The 18915-nt window shown below is 37.0% G+C and overlaps 1 protein-coding gene across 4 annotated transcripts in view; it reads right to left on the minus strand.

The window, feature by feature from the left end:
* Positions 1–18915, minus strand: part of LOC18438681 (Pentatricopeptide repeat (PPR) superfamily protein) — a 33324-nt gene that overhangs the window by 4009 nt on the left and 10400 nt on the right. For 2 of the 4 annotated variants that reach the window (XR_016058612.1, XM_088870962.1), the window contains exons 4-8: positions 16675–16740; positions 15569–15666; positions 9512–9629; positions 9196–9402; positions 8182–8258 (exon numbers count right to left, since the gene is read on the minus strand). Coding sequence is in view for 3 of the 4 variants with exons in the window: in XM_088870962.1 (XP_088727088.1) it covers positions 8182–8258; positions 9196–9402; positions 9512–9629; positions 15569–15666; positions 16675–16740 (566 nt within the window). In the remaining variant the exon portion in view is untranslated. Of the gene's footprint in view, positions 1–1298; positions 1393–8181; positions 8259–9195; positions 9403–9511; positions 9630–14470; positions 14769–15568; positions 15667–16674; positions 16741–18915 lie in introns of those variants that run through there. The other 2 variants (XM_006848874.4, XM_088870963.1) reach the window with 2 other exon arrangements.

An 18915-nucleotide genomic window follows, 5' to 3' on the forward strand; every position in this document is an offset into this window, starting at 1 on the left:
ACACAGTTCTTGCACACCTTTTTGAAGATCAACCCTTGCTACAGTATTTTGCTACACTAACGTGCTACAATACCATGCTATAGTATTGTGCTACAGTGTCATCCTTACTAATTGTCGGGCTGTGATCTCTACCATTCTTATAACATTAAGTAATAGCCCTAATTACAACTTATTGACAATACTGCCTTGTTTAAAGATATAAGACAAATAAGGACTAAACAAAAGATGAATGACAGTTTTTCTATCAAATACAATAAAGCTTATTCCTTTTATTTCTAACAAAGGTGGTATGTTGTATATGCCCTTCTCTACAAGAATAAAGCTAGTTTTACCCAGAATTCCTTTTCAACACTCACATATCAGTTATGAATTCCACTTCAGTCCACCACTGATCAAATACTAGATAGGATCAGCAAATCCACTAGGTTGATATGGCGGTAAACAGCCCCAACGTGGCCACCATTATGGAAGGCACCCAACCCAACAAATATAGGCAAACAATTAACCAACGAAAAGTCTGCTAGACGCAAATGGGTTTCAAACAGTTCACTAGCTGCTCAACTCTCTGATGACATCAACTGAAGTAGTCATTTGTATGATCAATATCTATCAAAAGCTTACTTCTAGTTAATCATTTATTATTGTCCATTCTAGCCAGTCAACACATCAGACCAGATATTGTTCAGCTTCAAGAATCAGTCGGGCCCGCATAGAGATTTGCTTCTAATCTAGTGCTTCAAGAAGCTGATCAAACTAATGGAGGTAGACAGTAAGACACTCAGACGAAATACATATCAGATCTGATTGGTTACCTCGCATCACCTTGCGATCCAAAAAGTGCAACCTTTATTGTTTATACAAGAGAATCAGCCCTTCAGAGAAAAAAATACAACTTTAAATCAATTACAGTGCACATGTGCATCCCTCCAACACTTCAACAGGCAGGCCACATTTGTTTTTCCATTTTCTCTTTCATTTTTGAGAAACAATAAAGGCACGCATCAATTGCACCAGAATGGTGCAAAGTAGATAAAGAATTTGAGCTTTTTAATAAGTCTAACCCAAGGACATAAACATTCATAGATCCTCTAGATTTATTGCAAATCCATCCAGTCATAGATGAGATCAACTGACAAGTAAAACCCACATTACTAATTTACTTCTTATGTTTTATGCACTGAAATCTTAACTATCAAAAGATTCTTTAATAAGGAAATCTCAAATAGTATCCTTTGACCATGACTTATCAAAAAAAACAGAGACATTTAGCTATGTAAGACTTGGGGAAGTAAACATACCACGTATAACTCTATCATAGGTGGTTTTCCAGAATTGAAGTAGTCCTCAAAAATCCTAACACCACGATCCAGGTCCCCACAGTGCAAATAACACCTATTTGAGATATAAAAGCAAGAAAAGACGCAATCATAGACTGAATCTAAGCCAGGTGAAAAACAACTCAAATAATTCAATGAAAATTCAGTTCTGGAAAAAAAGAAAAAAAGAAACAAAACCAAATTAATGTAAAAAAAAAAAAAGAGTTGAAAATTTTCTCTTTTTCCAGCTGAACCTAGTATTAGAAAGTGATACTTGTGGTAATTCCCTAAATTTTAAAGCCAGTACAAGGAAGCAGTTGGAGTGGCAAAGTCTCCCAAGCCCCAGTCCCATAAAGGCAATCTCATGAGTGTAAGATAAGCATTACTAGAAAGAGGCATGCGTCATGCATGTTTCTGTTATTGTCGTGACCTTTTTTTTGGATTTTTTACTGTATTACTTAATTTCAAAATTAATGTTTTATCAAAAAAATGTAAAAATGTCAGTGTCTCCTTTTTTTTGACAAGGCAAATGTCAGTGTATCCTTTGCTTTACAAATTTGAGCAACTATATAATAGGCTCCATTCACAGTTGATCAAAAAAATTAACCAACAGCCCTGGCTTAGTTACTCATTCACATGCTAAACTATCTGCTTCCACGGATTCTCTAAGTGTGGGTTACAGAAACCTGGATTTTCTCAGTCTTAGTTTCCTGAAAAACAGCATCTACATGCCATGGGCACGTCTCATGGCCGTGGCCCCAGCTAATAATGCTTCTAGAGTCCTTTGTTTTGACTAAATTTGGCCACTTCTGATCTATGCTTTGCAAGCCAACTGAGAGGGCCATGCTTCAGCCTTGCTTCAGTCATATCATGTAGAGGGGCTGAGTATGTCATCAAAACTCTCCTTCACGATCCCTTACTATAGCCCCAACACCCATGTTTACCTTTGGAGCATCCATCGAAATTCAATTTAACTGAACCAGCAAGCGGCGGAGTCCATCTTTTGGGTCGAATATTTATGGCTGTTCTCTCTGATGCTATACCTTTTCACTCATTATGAAATCTAATATGAAGTAACCCTAAAATTCTTTTCATCCTCTGGCCCTAGAAATGACAGTAGTTTCGATTCGGTCCTTCACTCTTTCAACTCCATTGAACCATTCGTTGACAAATTAATCATTCCTCTCCAGCCATATGATCATAGCTAAGCGCTATAGCACTACTCCTGCCTTGGGCACTGAAGGAGTAAGCCACTGGACTAGCTGCTACAACATTGATACTGGGTGCACCCATACAAATCCAAAAGCAAATGACCAGACCTCAGTAGCAAATGGACACTGTAAAAATAAATGTTAACTGTCTCAGCACTCTGTTCACGCGTTAGCATATATTTGGAATGACTATACCTCTATTTATGAGATGATCAATTTTCAGTACTTCATCAAGGGTCGTTAGCCACATGACTGCCAGTATCTTGGGCGTTCCAGGAATAGACACACCCTGAATACAGAACCACCTCGTTCAGTTGAGTGGGTAAGAACATGATAACTTGTGAGAATACCCTTTGCGATCAGGAACCATATTAATTCGTCATCCCTATTGGACTGAAAGAATACTTGCTGCAACTCCTGTAACATATTCACTAAAAGCCCTAAACTCATCACCCTTCAAATCTCTTCTTAAACACGGTAACCAACTCGCTTATGTCCCTCACCATTTACCACCCTGTCCACTGGGACATTTTTGTTCACTGCTGAAGCAAATAATTGTGGATATCTACTCCCCAGGGGCTGTGTTCCAGTCCGTTTCTCCAACCAGAATCCAGTAAGCCTTCCATTCCTTACCAGTAGTCTAACATTATCTTTGTGGTGAGATTGGCAGTTTTTATCCCTTTTTATATACATAAAAGCCTCTACTTGCATCTGTTTTCCTCAAAAGCCAAGAAACCTCCCCCATCCCATACATTCCACCACCTCTTTCCATACGCGGTCTCTCTGAACCCCGAGTCTGCACCACCATTTAGTTAGTGAACCAAGTTTGTCCGTAGTTATCCATATACTCATCCCCCCTCGGACTTCAGTCTCTGTGCTTTATTCCATAGTTACTAGGATCTCTCAACCAAGGGGCCAGTTCTGCTCCAGAAGCTCGATCCTATGCTCCAATGAAGGGGATTTCACTCCTCTAGATTTTCAGACTTTGGGATTTTGATCCTTTTTATTAGGGATTGAGATCCTGAGTTACACAACATGGGATCAGGATTACCTTAGTGTTAGACTCTAATGTCCCTCATTGCCTCTTCAATAGGTCACAAGTTCGAACATTGAGCTTCAACATAATACCGAAGTAACAACTCATTCGAAAAACTTTCAAATACAATATAATATTAGTTGCATGTTCTGTTCACATATGTGATTTCCAATGGTGGTAGACTATATTGTCCCTCTTAGCCTCTTTAATAGGTCATGATTTACCTTGGGCTTCAACTTAATATGCATCTTTGTTACTTATTTATTCAACAAAGAAGGATTGCAATGATTGTTATTACATTCATAAAGTTACGAACTACACTCAAAGAATGAAAAATTAAAATACCATAGAATGAAATTTTCATAATTTTTTTATAAAGTTTCAATTTTTTCAACTTTATTACTTGAGTAAAATATAAACTCCACTCCATTATCATTATCATCCAAGCCTTATCCCAACTATTTGGGTCGGTTACACGAATCTTGTTCTGCCATTCCTCTCTATCAAGGGCCATACCCTCAATCAAACCATAAGTCACCATATCTTTTTTCACTACTTCCATTAATGTCCTTTGAGGCATTTCCCTTGCCCTTTTAGTGCCTTCTACTTGAACCAAATCACCCTCATAACCGATATTGCTCTATGTCGATGTTGCACATGACCAAACCACCTAAGTTTAATTTTCCTCATTTTATTGCCTATATTGGAGCCACCCTGAAATTCCCTCGAATTTATTCATTCCGAAATCTATCCTTCCTAGTCTTGTTACTCATCCATCTCAAAATCTTCATCTCAGCTACACTCACTTTATGGATATATTGTTTCTTGACCGCCCAACATTTTGTCCTATAAAGTATAGTTGGTCTTAAATCATCCTATAGAACTTCCCCTTCAATGGAGTTCATAGATAATAAATTAATATAGAACAAATGGATTTCTTACATTTTTTTAATAAAAAACTCATTAATTATTTTTAACATTATAAGGACTGCACTAAACAAACTATGCTCCCACTCAGGGAACCCTAGTCAAGTGTAATCAAGGACCTCGGTTTTTAACCAGATGGGGCTCGAACCTGTAGAATTCATCATTAAATCCCTAGAAGTTGGGTTCGAGCTCTGCAACATATTGGGAACTTAGTCCATCGGTGACAATCCTGAACCTAGGGACCTTCTAGCCTTTCTAGGCTGTTTGCCACTAAAGAAGGGATTGAAAATAGAGACGTGCAGTAAATGGGCAGGCTAGATAAGGAGCACTCTGTTAGGGTAATCATGATTCCCAATGATAGGAACCTAGTCTTCCAGGCTGCTAAATTCTTATCAAGCCTATCTACAACAGTTCCCCACAGCGTTTTAGATGGCTTATCAAAGGCATATAGTAAGCCTAAGCAGTTAGTAGGAAGGTTATCCATCTTGCAGCTTACACACCTGATGAGAATTTCCATCTCTTCACGGGGGACCAGCAGCCAAAACAGGGTATTCCTTCATACATTAACTTTGCTACCAAATGCCACCTTAAAGCACCTCAAAAAGAGCCACAACCTCTGCATTTTGGTCAACACTAGCAGCGAGAATATCCGAGTGTCGTGGACTGCTGACGTAACACTATAGGGCCCAATTTGCTGGGGTCTTGAAGACAGAGAGCATGCCAACATCAAACACCCCAACCAGCATTCTACTAAATGGCTCAGCCACTATTGATAATAGAAATAGAAACCAAGGGTCCCCTTCTCTGAATTTGGAAAATGTAACTCTTAGGGAATCCGTAATTACAAATCAAAAAGTGGTCACGGACATCCAGCTTTTCCAATTTCTCCATTTCTTTCCAAGGCCCAACAACCTCATTGTATCCTCTAGTACACCCCAGTCCAAACTATCGTATGCCTTCTTTTTTTTCAAATATGTGACAATAGATATGTATATATATATATATATATATATATAAATAGAGATTGTCTACAAAGAGACCCCATATACCTTTATTACAAGGATGTCACAACTATTCCCACTCATTACATGTCAAATTGGATGGCTTGAAGTGAGTCGTAAAGTTTGATATTTTTTTTTGGAACTTTGTGATTATTCAATGACACTCTTACAACCACCAAGTTTGAAATTTAAAGGACAATAATGATTGTGATTTGTGACCTCTTTGTACAAAAAGTAAATGGTCTCTTTTGTAGACAATTTCATATAAATATATAATATGATAAGTTTTACAAAAACTCATGAGGTGTGGGTGTGAGCGTCCCACAAGTCGGGTGCTCTTACAAGTAGTTCAAAAAAGAATAGAAAGAAGTGCTCTTACACATGAGGAGATTTTTCACTATTCCTTGAGGGTATGCATTCATGGGCTATTAAGATCCCCACTGAAATTTGCCTGCCTTTGGCAAAGGCTACTTGATATGGACAAATTACCTGAGAGAGGACTCCTCTAAGTCTCGCTGCCACCCAGGTGCATTATCTCATCTCATACTGAATACTTCCCTTCTAGGTTCTTCTCATCAAAGGACCTTTCCAGCCGGTCCTTGTTCTCCTAGAATAGTTAGTTGAGGGGATATTTTCCATCACTGAACTAGGCCTTTTCTTATCTATTTGCATTTAGGAAGTGATAAACTATAGCCCTCTCTGTCCCCTCTACCCCATAGCGATTTTTCCCAGCTATTGATATGCTATTGATCAAATTACTCCATAGCTGGTTGTAGCATGGAAGAACTTGGTATTCCTTTCTCCCTCTTTGGTACCAGTGTATTTCCTCCATTCTTAGACTATCTGAGACTTAAACTTTCACCCTGCTTCTTTGCCCACTTTCTTACAAAGACACCTTGCTTTCCTCCTCTGCTCTATCTAGTTTTCAATCACCTTCATGAACCCTTTATCTTTTCCAGGACATTGCCGAAAGACCCCCTATTCCAAGCCCATTGTTTGCGTTTCAAGGACTGTAGTTTTTCACATAGTCTATGTCCAGTCAAGCCCTTGATCTTGAAGGAGATCCACAACTACTCAACTAAAACATGTAGCCTCCTATCACCAAGCCACATCAATTCAAAATTGATGGGCCTTGGACCCCCAATTTATTTCTCTGTTCAATATTATAGGCACATGATTTGAAATTGTCTTAAGTAAGGCATACAGATATGATTCAGGAAACTGGGCATCCCATTTTGGGGAAATGAGGAAGCAGTCCAAATTAATTAAGACAGGATTGGTCTCACATTGGTTGGCTATGCATATACTGGGCACCCACAAGAGAGATTTCCATCAATTCATGACTATTGAATCAATAGTATTGATAAACCTCAAGCCCCTCCATGCTTGCTGCTCACTTTCATCCCTTGTTCTTTTTGAAACCATCAACATGCACTAAAATCCCCACCAACACAACAGGATACTTTGAAGTTTGCACTAGCATTGTTGAGTTCCATCCAAAACTATGTCCATTCTCTTGCCCTATTAGGACCATATACTGTGAACATAGCCACTTGAAGCCCTTCGAAGACCACGAAAGCAGACCACCTTGCTTTGTCACAGTTAACCCACTTCAGGATGAATGGACCCCACACCATCCAAATTCCACCCACCTCAGGCACCACCGCAGGAATAACCTCCACTCTTTGGGATCATTGACCCAAATTGATCTAATATTTGACAGATTTGGTTTGTCCATCTTGCTATCTAACAAAACCATGATGTCTATTAGTGCCGTGCTGGCCACAGTTCTTGCAGCTCTCTTTTTTTGGGGTCTAAGAGACCCCTTATACTCCCATGAAAACATCTTCAGGGAATAATGTGTGGTTTCTGGTGCTTTGGCACACGAGTAGATGCCTATCTTCCACCCTCTGCTCTGTGGTGGTTCTACTCTTATGATAGTTAATAATGCACAGCACCTTTATTTCCTAACCTAAAGTCTATCTCTTGATAGGGTCATACTCTTGCTGAATGCCATGTGTCCCTACCCTTAACTGTGGCTTAATATATGAAGATAGGTGCGTGGTGACATTTGGCACTAACAAGATCCTCCCGCGCAAGCTGCATCCACAAAGATCCTCCCTTTAAATATAAAAATTTTCATTACCAAAATGTTTCAAGGGTTTTATCTTTGTTTCCTGTGGTTATGGTAGAACTGTTATGGTACAAATGAGCCTCTGTCCAATCGCTGCTCCATGGTCGACGACACTAATAAATATGACTTGTATTAAATCTAGTTGAACAAGTCACAAGAAAACAATTAACCAGAATAGAAATCTTGTCACAAACAAACTTCCATCAAGTTGAACATTCATGAATGAATACATACTATACAGATTGTAAAAACTATGGGAAAGAGAATTTTCTTAAACCTACTAAGTCTATATATTACAGGTTTGCAAGGTTTTTGAGGCATTCAAGCCTTACAAAAAGGATACTCACAATAGGTATATACAGTGAACTACAAAAGATTCCATATAAATATACAAGATCCAAATCCATTTATGTTTATGCCTAGCATGCACAACTAGCTATACTTCTTCCTCATCTGGAAGTAGTAAAATTTCTAAGCAACTAGCCATACATCAGCCCCAATTTGCAAAACCAACAAACATATTCTTTTTCAGACAAGCTTTGACAACTAATGATACCTCATCTGCTGCATCACAACAAACACATCAGCAGAATATCCGTCCTGCTTCATCATCTCCAGAATTGTTTCTAGTGTCTGGGAACGTTCACAACAGATGCCACTCATAATCAATTATCAAAACAAAGAAACTACTTCAACTATTATAATTTCAAGATAGCACATGCATGCATGGAAGCAGTACAAGCGATATCAAATACAAACCCATGATTTCCTCAATGGTTCAGGAATTACGAATCCCTCAACCTATAAGGCCAATTTGAGATAAAGGTCAAGTTCAGACTGCCAATTTGATCTAGAGAAGGTTCGTTTCGAAATAAGAGGTAAATAGGTTTTTGAAATAATAAAATTGGGAGCAATTTGCAGTGATTTTCAAATAGGCAGTGGAGAAAAGCGAGCATAACTGAGCAGACCAAACACCTTCTAAACCATTCACTAATGGCTGGAGTACAAGAGTTCTACTAGAGATTGTATGGTCTGTCCAAAATGGGCCAAAAATGGTTTGGGGATCCTAGATACCATGCAAAAAAAACAGAAGCAAGATACAGTAATAGAATCATGGCATAAATAAATGGAAAACGATACTAAGAAGATTAACAATTCAATAAAAGAACCTACTAAAGAGGCAATATACAAAAAACAGATGATCTTTAATCAGCACAAAACATAGGGCCTGACTACTCTACTTGCTATCTGAAAGTTATCTTTTGCTCATTATAAGCCCTAAATAATAATTTAAGTTATAAAATCCCTTGCCTAATTCGACAACTTTGTGTGTGACATTCACATCGTCTCAATCTACAACTGTCTAAGAAACGAAAATCATGAAAGCTAAATCAGTGCTTGGACTGGAATAAGACAATGGAGTAAATTTTCATATAGCAAATGATAGTAGTCATAAAATGAATACAAAAAGGAGGGATGCCAATTGATCGAGAAAATGCTCTTTCCATTAAATCCACATGTTTGCTATTTACACAAAAGAAAATTTAGAGGTAAAGCCATAAAATAATACCTCCATACTCTTCAAATCAGCACAAGCATGTAGTGCGACATGATACACCGTCATTTGCCTGTTCAAAAATGCACGCCTATGAACAAATTCTGCAGTGGGTAAATTATAAAGTTCTTCTTCAGAAACACCCATCATCACATTCTCCGCAATTTCACTTGAAGCATCTACAGATGACCACCCCTTGGACTGCTTGACAAGCTCAATGACCTGATGCATAAAGACATATAATCAAGAAATCACAAGCACAAAATGATGACCATTAGGAAAAGAAGATGAGGAATGAAGAATTCTAAGTGGAATATCCGTGTGGACTTACTTTTGTTGTTGTTTCCTCCGTTGCAGGCACCTTATTTTTATATGCAGTTATCAATCCGGCATAGCAAAACTTGTTTAAACCAAGACCTGCTGAGGTCATATCACGAACAATAGCATACCTGCCACATCACATAATCAACTTGTTAAAAAGCTCATTTCCTTGTATATTGTGGTCGTTGGTCAGTTATTGTTGAATAATTTATATGTAAAATGAGCATCATAAATTTATTTTTTGAGTAATACAAGACATGATATAGGATATGATGGCTGTTACACATTAGATTGTTATAAACAATGTTAATCAACATAGCTACAAATTGCCATGTGAAGACAGGTACAAAAATATAGACGTGAAATAAAATTCTCATCTGTGCATGAAATGCCATAGCAGAATTAGTTTGAAAAACATATACATCAGAAATGAGCTTTGCTATAGAAGTCTTTTCTTGAGATAATGTAAGGATTCATAATCTGCAATGGGAAAATGAAGAAATTGAGAATTTGTTTTATTGCAATTCCCTGGTTCAATTACTAATATTCTTCACACAACACTCTAGAAAATATATGGTGGAGTTACTTGACCCATTCAACGTAATATAAGGTTTCAGAAGATTCACTTGAACCAAACTGGTTTTGCAGACTGAAACCCAGTTCCAGGTGCACCGATATTCTTGTATGTAATAGTATAATGCCATATCTTTTCCATGTAAATGACAAGTACAATTCCTTCAATGACACTTTAAATTCAGCTATGTTTCAGGAAAAAGAGCCCTGAACAGTAGGGGATCCGTCTCACTTCCTTTCCTATCCCCTTCTATACAAGTTCGAAAACAACATATTCAAGCCAACACTCATATGAACATGGATCCACGAGTTCTCCACAAGAAAATCATCAATCATATATATGACATACATCTTCCCAAGTAGTACTTGGATTCATGTGAACATGAACAGAACCAATGACAAGGAAACCTAATCATACTGCGTACTTGAGGAATCACCATGAATAAGATAGAAAAAAAAAATTTCATAAGATTGGACTGTGGATTGATTGATACTATGCTTCGCGTAAAAATAGTCATTAAGTAGGAATAGCATCATAGTTAATAGTGTTTATTAATCCAAACTCACTCTGGGTATGGGCAGGGCATGAAATGGGTCGACATGCCACCTCCCGAATCAGATCTGCAAGTCTTGTCATGGAAACATAGAAGTTTCTTTAAGAACATTAGCTGATTTTATTACGACTGGGATAGACTTGAGCTCCATTCAGTCCAGAATTAGATCAGACTCAGGCCATCCAGAAACGGCAAGGTGCCGATTCTGAGTGATTTCCCAAGTTCTTAAACAATAGCTTATAGTGACATCTTTGTTGAGGTTGTCGATTTCAAAGGCCTTGAAAGCATGTAGAACTCATGATCATATGGATATATACTCTAGTGAGAGTATAATTGATACAGGACCAGGATGGTATTTTTTTTTTTGGTTGGTTGACTCACCCGAGATGGGAAGTATAGGTTGGGGAAATGAGTCTAAAACCCTTTGGCCTTAGACATAAGGTACAATCAGAGAGGGTTTCCAGAGTAATCCCTTGTTGAAGACTGAGATGTCTAGGATCGTTTTACCTAGGTAACCAATCTCCTATATGTGGTTGGTGGCTTGGAGCGCAAGGGCCAAATCCTCAACAAACACTGCACAACATGTACACATGATAGATGTATTATGGGAAGCGACTCGAGCAGGTAATATGTGCATATGTGCCAAAGAGAGGACCCCCTGAACTATTGCAATATTGTGCACATATCCATGTGGGACATAACTTGGCCTTATGGGGGAACTTATAATCCACATACTAGACTCGAGTCTCCAATATTTATTGGCAAATTTTGATGAACCAATCATGAGCCCCGGCGATTGACTGTGGGCCATGGGCTCCATTGCGTTAATTTGAGAAGATAGTCTTAGCCTAGGTAGAGTGCCTTAGTAATTCGCATATTCCTAATCCAAAGGATTCGATTGTCTTCTAATTCTGTTTGTTTATATTTTTGAAAAATTATGAAACACAAAAATAAATCTTCTAACAATACTATATATTTTATTTTTGCCCTATGAATTTTTAATTCAAAATAAATATTTTTGGAATTAAAAATTCAAATTATTTTCTACAATTACTTTGAGGGAATGAAAAAATTGTTTGGGGCACTAGAAAATCTCTAGAACCGACATGGATCCAAAACGCAAGGGCACACACATGGGGCCCCATCATGGGCCCAAAAGCGCTCTATGAGACCCATGCATCCCTCTCTTTCTTATGAATAGGGTTGACTAGGTCAACCAAGGGAGGTTTGTTAGGTTTAGGATTTTCTAAATTATGGGATAAGGTTTATTGGAAACAGGATTTTGAAATTATGGGATAATCTTGAATTAGATTTCTAGAAGGATTACAAAGCTTTTAGAAGACTAGTATAATCCCAATTGAAATGTATTTCGGACAAACCTAATCCTTTTATGATTAGAAGAGAATGGATCAACGAAGCTAAAGGATGCAGGTCCTAGAATTCTTTCCTTTATCATGATGGCTGATTTAGATTAAATCCTCTCCTCACCCCACAGATCACCATGGATCAATGGTCCACAACGAACCCTAACCTAAGATCGCATACCCTAGGCCCTAGCTCACTATAAGTTGGGGGTCCACTCAGCAATTCCATCACCTCAGTCTCTCTACCACTCTCTTTCTACATACTCTCTTTATCTCTAGGTTAGGGTGGTACACCTCACCTAAACTATCCTAAGGTGGCACGCACCACCTAGGAAGCCCATAGGGTGGCATGCCCCACCCATTAGTATCCTAGGGTGGGGCTACCCACCTAGCCTATTTCTCAGTTATGCTCACTATCACGACAGCTTTAGGGTTTTACCAATTCAACAGGGACCATAAGATCAGAAATCCATCGCTTTGGTGATCTGGCGTAGGGCGTAAGCAAGTCCTTTGGATGTGATCCTAAGGCATTTTCACAAGTCCTTTGGATGTGATCCTAAGGCATTTTCTGTTCCAGTAAAAGGCTTCACTACTTCTTGATTCACATTTTATCTTGTAATTATCCTTTCTTTTATGATAAAGTTTTATGTTCATGGCAGTAAAAGTGGATCCTTAGATTCTAATAGGTTTTATTTTTATATGTTTTGCATTGCAAGTGGAACATGTAGGTAGACTTGCCGGTGTCAATCAAATAAATTTTTTTGAAATTTTCAATTTTTACACCTTGCTTGTTCTACATTGCCACCTTTTATTGGTATTAGAGTAGGACATCTTGCTGCCATATGTTTTTTCTTTATGTTTCTTTTGTTGATTTTGAGTCAAGAATATGGGAGCCAAAGGCTTCATAATTAGAACAATCCACCTCCAGAAGCATCTATAACATGTTACAAGCAACTAGAAGCACTATGCAGATTGAGAGTTTTTGTGCTGTTTTTTTGGCGCTTTGACGAACCTATGTTTGAGGTATTTTCTCGGAGACACCATACTTCTCTTTAATGATTTTGTGTATAGTATCACGATACAAAATTTCAGTGGGAGACCATGCAAGATTTGAGAGTCATGGAAGTAAGAGTGGATGCTTACATTGCAATGAGTTTATTTTATATTTTTTTTTTATTGTAAGTGGCTCATGTAAATAGACTTGCCGGTATTAATAAAAGAATTTCTTTTTTTTGAATTTTTTAATTGATACACCGTGCCTGCTCTACATTGCCACTTTTCAATCTCTATCAGCTAGAGTTCCTAAAGTAGCATGAGTACCACCATGAAAGTCATCATCAACGTCTGCAGGAGCTATGAAGATGAGCATATGGCCTAAATATGGGGAGGCCAGCCTTCGAGCTACTGAAGCATTTCATGCATCATTAGCAAAGCTTGATCCTTGTACTTCACAGGATATCCATACAAAACCTATAGAAAATTTATATGTTCGAGAGGAAAACAAAACTATTAAAATTTATATGTTGAAGAGAAAATAGAAACCTATTAAATAGCACAAATAGTGTACATCTCTCACTTCCCCAGCTAAGGGAAGGCAATCAATCCAACATAGACAATGACAATAAAGCTTTGGCAGATGATATGGAACATATTCAAAAAAAGAGATGACAACCCATTTCAGTGAAAAAGGCTGCAAAGGGTGTGTTCAAATCATTACGTGAAGATAAAAAGTGATGTCAATCATAGATCTAAAACACCAAAAAGAAGCACAAATTAATCAAAGATTGTGAATATCAAGTAAATAAATAACTGTAATACAAAAGTTTGCAACACTCATGTGGAGATCAACGATTCCAACTTGCCAAGTCAAAGATGGTACCAATATCTTTTAATGGTGTTAAGGAACATGTCAGCAATCTTAGCTTCACTTTTCTTGAATGAAGTATAAATCATAGCATTTACCTCTCAAAATAGCATTTTGCTCCCATTTGTTTTGCTATTGCATGGAACATTATATTGGATAAAGTAGGACATTCACTGTTGATGTTGCAGAACATATTCATGGGGTTATATCTGTAGATTCTGATTTCGTGAAGGCACAAATCTGAACAATGTCACTAGTTGTTGGAAGAGAGAGCATTTATAGTTTTATATTGTAGTGCAGACCATATGTCAATTCACTCTTTTTCAAATGGTGTTCCAGCATGAGAGATTTCATGCCTTTTATCACATGTATTTGTCTTTTATGATATTACATCTTACAATGGGTATAAATATGACAAAATGAGAAACCCACCATTATTATATCATAAAGTTCCATGGTACATGACCCACAGCAAAAATGGAATCTTCTTAGAGGTATCAATGTACATTCTACCAAAAGCACTAAATGCTACTCTTCTATTAATTCTGTGTTATCAGCAAAAACCTGTGGAATAAAGCATCACCCAATTCACCTATATTGCTTAACCACCTTACCTTCTCCACCCATAAATATCATCTCTTCCATCTGCCATGTCACTCTACTATCTCTAAAATCTTCTTTAGACTGATGGCAATCTTCCAAGCCTCAGTCCAGAACCATAATTCTTAACAGCAACCATGCCTCACCAACTTATTTCCAAAAGAACCATCAATGAGATAATTCTACAAATACCCCATTGCCAGAAATAAGGGCCTCACCACCAGATTCTCAGACACAACTTCTGCACCCCATTACCAGGCTTTTGGATTTACAGGACATGGGCCCAGATCCTGACTCCCCAGGGAAGCACATCTGTAAACAATCCACAGAAGAAGTAAAAGACATAGAGAGCAAGCGTAGAGAAGGAAAGAGCATGTGACACCATCACATGAGAGTAGATGAGACAAGAGAAACAGAAGACAAGAGCCAGATCAAGCTCCATCTTTATAACTCACTTTTGGCGAAGTGCTATTTATATAAGAACATAAATTGAACAGACCCAAATGCCGCAAACCATAGTACACTTTTAGGAACTTTTTTTACTTCCTCGAGCCATGCTTAACACCAACCGAGGCAAGCAAACCAGTAAACAATATAACACACACATCAAAAGTAAAATAGAAGTCCAAGTTCTGTGCCTTCCAGTTCCAAATACTTCAATGTAGCAGCTCACAAGTCCTCTAGTCTACAATGCATGTATACGTCATAGAAAAGATAAAAATCTCTTTGTAAAATATTTCAAGACGGACAACTAATAATCCAGATGCTTACACGGCAGTTTAACCTCCACAAATGATAACAAATGTCACTATATCTTAATCTAGTTTCATTAGGCTAACAAAACTGAATCCCCCAAAAGCAAGTTTTAAGTCAGTCGTTGGAAGCTAACATTATGGCTCTCAATACATTGCATACCCATAGTCAAAGCGAATACCTGGAAACAAATTCATCAATATGAATAACAATCAGTTCTACCTAATTGACATGAAATTTTAGGAGAGAACGAGAAAGACATAAGCAATGAACTCTCCATAACATTAAATCAGGATGGTATGGTTAAGTTAATAAATGTCAATGTCAAAAGTTCAGATACAGAGGAAAGGAAAGCATACACTCGATCAATACGACCATCTGTTGCACAAGCATTCAGGAGACAGACATATGTCTGCCCATTTGGTTTGACCCCAGTCCTTTTCATTTCTTCCAAAAGCTTCAATTTGCACAATGTAAACAAGTCAGTGATTTCATAAATTGTTTCTATACACAATTATTAAAAAGACGAAGTCAGCAAAATGATGTCAATTTCAACAATTTTTACAAAACTGCCACTACTTTTGAAAAACATGAAGAACTTAATAGAACGGAAACCTGCCACAGATTTGAAAATCAACCTCCCTCCCTCTACCAAATGTGGGGCTCTTAAAGACATTGAGTACGACAAGCTAAGGATAAGAAAATGAAGAATTCCTTAAAATGAATAGGCTGTTAAGGTGAGAAAGAAGAGGTGTACTTTCATGGTTGTAATGGATACGAGACAAAATAGTGAGATCATATTTTGCATATTTGTAATGTCTTGGCTGCTGAAAGCCATAATTAGGGTAGTACACAATATAAAGGCAGATTAGGGTTTCAGAATAGGTGTGGATGCCACAATAGATAAGGACTGTTGGGGGTGTATACGGGAGGAGTCTTGGGAGAAGGGAAGCACCCATTCATTGCCTACTTGTGCAATGTTTTGTTTGAATATCCGAGTGATTTTGGATGGGGTTGATTAGGAGATAGGGGATGGTGGGAGTGGATGGTCTGAGTCAACACTATCCTGGCACAATTTTTGTGACCCTTTTCAAAGCTTTTTGAGTTTTGTTTAAGTTTTGGAAATGATTGCGCAATTGTAATTCATTCATAAAACTACGCAAAATATTATAAGGCCCTAAATCAAATTCATCCTTTCCAAAAATTCAAGGTGTTCTTCAGAATCATGCGCAACTAACAGCAAGAGTGATGGATGTATTGGTAAAGGATTATAATGATACACCAGCGCTTAGTAAATAATATCAAGTATTCATTTTTTTGAAATGAAGAATATCAAGTATTCATTAAATGCAAATAGTTGATTTTTTATTAGATGAAGAATGAGGGGATATATTAGAAAGAGAAAAAAATTAAAGAAAAAACAAAGAGAGAAAACCAATCTTGAGGTTTAAAATAAGCAACTTACATTAATTGCACTGTCAGAATTTTTGCATTTCCCACAGGTAGAGGTCAGGAAGTTATACAGAGCAACCTGCAAAACAAGATGAAGAATCAACATTCATCTGAGTGCATCTGGAGGTATGAGTTCCCTAATAGCCAATGTTAAAAGTCAAACCTCATTGCAACTGCTACAGAGTGAAGAAGAAAATTTTAGTATAAAGAGTATCAATTCTAGTTACGCAGAACACCAAGGCTTGCTAATCGTCAATGCACTCTAAAAGCTGCGCATACATAAAAAGGTTCTATAACCAGGAAAGGAAGCTAAAATTTCGACAAATACGAGTACACTGCTTGGTCAGCATATCAAGATCTCTCATAAGCAGAAGACACAAATTTTGCATTGGAAAAGAAAACAACAAACACAAGGTGTGCTTTGCATTTCCCACATGTAGAGATCATGAAGTTATATAAAGCAAGCTGCAAAACAAGATGAAGAATCAACATTCATCTGAGTGCATCTGGAGGTATCAGTTCCCTACAATCAATGGTCAGAGTCATTCCTTACAGAGTGAAGAAGAAAATTTTTAGTATAAAGAGTATCAATTCTAGTTACATAAAACCAAGGTTAAAAAAATGGATCGGTGACTCGAATCAATCACAACCATACCCGTTTCGGATCAGGGAATCAGTGGATCAAATCGGAAAATCGGCCCAATCAACAAATTTTTGTCTCAAAAAATTTTCAAAAAATCATTATAAATCTCTAAAAATAGTGCTCTTTTAGTTTCTAAAAGAAATTAGGAGTAGTGCATTATGTACTTTCATTACTTTGTAAAAATAGGTGAATACTTAGACATTGTTTTTCTTTCTAAACGTCTGTATATTTAATTATTTATTAATTATATAGTAGTATTATAATGTTACATCAAAATAATTTACAAATATTAGAAAACACTTCCATAATATAAGATTTAAAAAATAATTTCCCATATATAGTGAAATTAGTATCAAACATTTACTAATTTGCTCTGCTCATCCAAATTTATAACAACCTAATTAACTATAATATTATATACTAAAAGTCTAAAACTTGAAATAGTTGGTTTATATTTTATAATTATTTTATTATACAAATAAGAACAAATCTAAAATGTCTTATAATAGCATCTAATTTAAAAAAACTTATTAACAACTACAAAATATATATAGATATATATCTATATATATATTACATATTTTATAATGTAAATAAATCAATAAATAAAACACAAGATTTGGTTATCAATGTGTAATTATTAATTATAATATTATAACAAACATGATTAAAAATTATGAGAAAATGCATATCATATGATTAAAAATAAAAAATAAAACCCCAAATAAGTTTTAATATTATGACATTAAAAAATATTCAAAAAAATATTTTTACCCTAAAAAGTAGAAAATAAAGATATCAAAATTTTAAAAAAATAAAATAATGTCTCTCAATAACATGAATAGTTGCTCAAAAAAAAATGACATTCAAACATACCGATACAAAGAACAGAGAGAGATGCCAAGGAAAGAGAGATGGATGCCAAAGGGGGAGAGATATAGAGGTAGACCGTGAGAGAGGGAGAGCGAGGTGGACGGTGACTCGATGAGAGAGGGAGAGAGAGAGAGAGATTTAGACAGTGAGAGAGGAGAGAGAGAGGGGTGGATGGTGAGAGAGAGAGAGGGAGAGGGAGAGGGAGAGGGAGAGAGAGAGAGAGAGAGAGAGAGAGAGAAACCCACAAACATAGCTTTTTAAACAAGAGAGTGAGAGTTAAAAAAACAAGTGAGTAAAATGCTAGACAGTGATTAGTGGAAGAGAGAGAGGTTGGATATATCCCACATCCAAGAGTTGACGGGGAGAAAGTCATCTTAAAAAGTGTCAACTCCGGAACGGTCTGGCAGATATCTGATCCGGATCACCCGATTCCGGATCGGATCACCGATTTTTAAACACTGCATAAAACACCAAGGCTTGCTAATATTCAATGTACTCTAAAAGCTGAGCATGCATCAAAAGGTTCTATAACCAGGAAAGCAGCCAAAATTTTGACGGATAAAAGTACATTTCTCGGTCAGCCTATCAAGATCTGTCATACACAACGGAGACACAAATTTTGCATTGGAATAGAAAAAACAGACATAAAATTTGGATGGAAAATTATCCGTTTCTGAGTTTCTTTGCCATGTCCGTGAGGTACTCCCAGGGCATCACCGGGTGCCTTGTTAATTACTT

Source organism: Amborella trichopoda, chromosome 6, assembly GCF_054954075.1.
Source record: "Amborella trichopoda isolate Santa Cruz 75 chromosome 6, AtrichopodaSantaCruz75HAP2 v2.0, whole genome shotgun sequence".
Taxonomy (NCBI): domain Eukaryota; kingdom Viridiplantae; phylum Streptophyta; class Magnoliopsida; order Amborellales; family Amborellaceae; genus Amborella; species Amborella trichopoda.